Below are 4,387 nucleotides of genomic sequence, written 5' to 3'. Positions count from 1 at the left end.
CTTCAAGGAAAATATCCCCATTTTTGATAAAAATATGAACAAATTTGAAGCAACTATGTATTACTGGATTGGATTTATTCGTTTCATAAGAATTTCAGCCATCGTGCAGCTTAGGAATACTCAACTCACAACCAAACAAAAAAAGTAGAAAGAAACAACAAACTTACTTTGAAGCCCTTTTGTTGTATTTCAACAGGTGACGCATTCGAAGTAATCTGATCAATATTTTGCTTGCGTTTCCTATGAAAACAATAAGTTTCAGAAGTCGACTGGTTGCTATTGTCTTCATGTAATGTACCCCTTGGTCATTAGTAGCTGCATAAAATTACTTGAGGTGGAAAGTTTCTACACTGAGAGGACTTTTCATGTAAGATATTGATAAAATAAAATGTTTTATATGAATTTGGAGTAGGTGTGTAGCTTGCGTACACGTTTGCATATTATTATTTTGAATACTAAAGGTGGTAATCACTAAATGTGTTATTTGATAATAATATTACAGTTTTCGCTTTCCATACCAAATTATCACAGGAACTATGAGGCTAGTTTTTAGACTGTGTAAGGAAGTCTGAAATAGTTAATACCTCTATGACTTTTCTTCAAGTCAACAAAATCATCGTGATTATTATTGGTTACTGAATAGCAATGGCATAAATTATGAAAAGCCAACTATAATAGTTAGAGTTTCACTTCTAATTTTCTTCATGTGCCTCAATAAAAAATTTATTTAATGTTTCAAAGAAAATATTTTTTGATTTAGCAGTATCCTTCAAAATAATCGTAGAAATTTCTGTACTGTACTTTTTCTACATCCAACTTCACCACTTCAAAATTGATTGATAATTTATAATCAGAGAATGTCTTCACTGGGAGTTTTTTGTACGCTAAACCGCTTTCTATAGCCACAAAGTACTTGTATTCATCCTCATCTGGAAATTGAAAACAAAATAAGGAAGAGCCACCGCTTCAATAGTTTTATTGAATTATCCACAAAAATCAATTACCTACCACTTAGGTGTGTATGTATTTCAACAATTTACGCCATATATTGCAAGATATCCCTGAACGCAATATTTTTAACAATGATAAAACAGTCCAGAGGATCCAGAAATAGTAGCAAGGACGAAAGTACGAACCTTTCACCAAGGTATGAAGAAAAATCGTATATATTACACGGGTTCTGCACGTCATGATTTCTGAGGCGAAATTAGATTATAAAATTGTACAAAATCTAGACGTAACAGAAAAAAATAGAAAGTAGATATATAATCAGCATCAGAAATAATTTCAGAAGGAGTTATTTCCCTTTAATCATCTTTAATCAATTTTTATATGCAGGGTGGTGTAATATATGTTGATTGAGGATTACTCTTTCAAGTCAATCAGGGAAATGATTTCATATATCATCTGGCCAATCCAGTTGATAAGAAAGGCAATGTTCGATTAATATTTAGTTGAAAAATAATGGAGTAATTTAAAGGAATCAACTATAAAATGGATAATTATTACCAATATCATGTATTTTCCTCACAATTTCTTGTCCAGGATTCCACACATTGACATCTGGTAGGTTATGTTTGGTTATCTTTAACAACTTGTTACTGGCAGTGTATACATCAATTACATCGGGAGTATCTTGGTATGCCCTATTGATGTGTTTATCTATTAAGGTTTCGTCAGATGTAACTTTAAGCAAACTGCTGTCTCTTGGTACCTCGATATCGACATAGGAACAATTTTCAAGTCCCACAATTTTCACATCTTTGATGTCATTAATTTTTATGTTTGCTTGAAGTACCGCGTTGAAATCATAATTGAAATATTTGCTCGTATTTTTTATTGTTACACTCAATGTTAATTGGTTAAAGTGGAGCGTGATTCTATAAAAAACATATTTCGGTAATTAAAAATCAGCAAAATGGAAAAAATTAGATGGAACAAGAGTAACTTAAAAAATACTTGCTTGCTATATTAAGAAAAGAAAGCGAACGAACGAAGAGGTAATGGTAAAAGAAAAGCCCCTGGAGCAGACCTCATCCCAAACAAACTTATAAAATATGCCGGTCCTGAGCTAAGAAAACATTTAAAAATTCTCTAAGACAAAATTTTAGAGACATCGGAAATACCTACGGAATTGCACAAAAGTATAACTATTCGTATATTTAGGAAAGGACCGAAGACGCACCCAGACAACTACAGAGGCATAACGCTGCTGAACATCAGCATGAAATTCTTCACTAGCATTTTAAAGAAAAGACTTGAACACAAATAACGAACAGGGAAGAACAACAAGGTTTCAATCGAAACAGATCCACGACCGACGTCATATCCATTATTAATTTAATACACCAGCGAAAGTCTGTCTCATCGATTTGAGCAAGGCATTTGATAGGGTCCGCCTCTTTGATAGCATAAATATACTGATATCGAAAGAAACGCCAGTCACCATCGTAAGAGCAGTCCGCAATCTCAATACTAACAACACGACCAAAGTAAAGGCAGGAGATACTTCAGGCAGGGCGACATCCTCAGCCTATTTCTGTTCAATCTCTTAATGGACAGAATTATAGAGGAAGTATCATGACTAAATATGGAATACTGAATGCGACAGAATAAAAGAATCAGCATGGTATGCTACACTCCACAGAAAATTTATTTGTGTTCAGAACATAAAATTTCGTAGGAACTAATAGTCCATTCGTGAAGATAAGCAGCCAATTCCATGATATAAATCTTGGAGCGACTCAATCCAAATATTTTTCAAAATTGTTTGTATCAAACTTTCCCGTACTACAGAAAAAAAAATACAAACAACGGAAATGAGATTCCTTCGAGAGATAGAAAACAAGACTTGATTAAACAATATCAAAAACGAAACATACAGACAAATATTAAATACAAACCAATACATAAAAGAAAATCATCTGAGATGGTTTGGACATGTGGAAAAGATGAATGTGGAAAGGATTACAAGAAGAATACTAGAAGTCAGAACAGAAGGAACGAGAAAAGGAGAAAAACCTGGATAGACGAAATCAACAAAGCGATTCAGAACAGGGCAGAAACACTTCTTACATTCGAAAAAGTAGACAAATATAAGGAGTGAGTACTTCGTACGCGAAAAACAATTTAAGCGAGAAAAACAAGTTAGGTGGAATTTTTCACATTCATTTTTTAATAAGACTGAAATTAAAAAGAAATGTGAGTGAAATTCAATAGTCTTACCTTCAGTTATTGTTTTGAACATATATTTGCTTAGCACAGTTCAAAAAATATGCAATAAGCGTGAAGTGACACTCGTCAATTGTTTTTTCATAAAGATTGGCTTTATATAATATTGTTGCGCGATAAATAGCGTTATGTTCAAGTCAATAAGAATGTAAGATATTCTTTACAAAGCTGTCTCAGTGAAAATTCATTCGAAGTTAACAAATAATGGAAAAAAAATCGACGCATTCATATATGTTACGTGTTTAAAACAGAAACAGAAAGTTATCAATAGGCTCCAAATAAAGATTACGCCCTCAATAAAAGATAAGGATAAGCAACTCGTCTGTTACTAATGAGTAATGAATAAAATTTTTCTAAAAATATTTCCGAATAAAACTAACAATACAAATTCTAATAATACCAACCATTGTTATATCTCGTTTGATCTGCAGTACAATTCTCGTTGGAATCAATCACAATAATATGAGAAATGTTGGTTTACCTGTAAATTAATTCGAAGTCAAAACACCACATGGATTTTGTATAATATTCTGAAGATGAGCTCACATCCACAAAGACATCTCCATTTGGTAAAGACTCGGGCCCCCTAATTACAGTCCACAATATATCTCTGGCAAAGCCGTTAAATCTTCCAAAACTCCATGTAGAGTAATGAGGCCAAATAAAACGGATCCCTCCACGAATGTAATGATATTGGGAGAGCGGAGAAACTCTGCTGAGAAAAATTTGTTCTTCGTTGTGGATTCTCCAAGACAATATGGTGCATCCATGAAGGAAGATGGTACATGTAGTATAATCACCTCGATCCAAAAACACAATTTGATTTTGTGTAGATTCTCTAGCGTCCATCATTTTCTAATAAATTCTTTAATATACATCAATATCTTTGGTAAAATCGTATGGGCACGAAATAGACAAATAATGCCATATAAAAGTGTCTGTATTATGTGACAAATTGATTTTTTGACATTTGTATAGAAATATTGTGACGTCGTCATTATTACTGGAAGAATAGCAGCATAAGGAGAAAAGAGAATGGAAGTTGTATATTAATACATGTCAGATTTCACTAGAGCCACTTAAGAAAGCGTCCATGCAAAGAAAACTTCCATTTTAAACTTCATTACATTCACATTAATATAAGAATCGTCCACAA

General features: G+C 32.9%; 1 protein-coding gene across 1 annotated transcript; it reads right to left on the bottom strand.

Moving 5' to 3' along the window:
* Positions 1-707: 707 nt before the first annotated feature.
* Positions 708-4,185, bottom strand: LOC130895201 (uncharacterized). The gene is made up of 3 exons (XM_057802391.1): positions 3,713-4,185; positions 1,510-1,880; positions 708-929 (listed from the first exon to the last, which is right to left on the bottom strand). The coding sequence occupies exons 1-3, from the start codon at positions 4,081-4,083 to the stop codon at positions 757-759; spliced, it is 915 nt and encodes a 304-aa protein (XP_057658374.1). The 5' UTR covers positions 4,084-4,185; the 3' UTR covers positions 708-756.
* Positions 4,186-4,387: the final 202 nt, after the last annotated feature.

The sequence above is a fragment of the Diorhabda carinulata genome, chromosome 6 (genome assembly GCF_026250575.1).
Source record: "Diorhabda carinulata isolate Delta chromosome 6, icDioCari1.1, whole genome shotgun sequence".
NCBI lineage: Eukaryota > Metazoa > Arthropoda > Insecta > Coleoptera > Chrysomelidae > Diorhabda > Diorhabda carinulata.
The sequence above is the reverse complement of the archived record's forward strand: the minus strand, read 5'-3'. Positions and strand labels throughout refer to the sequence as shown.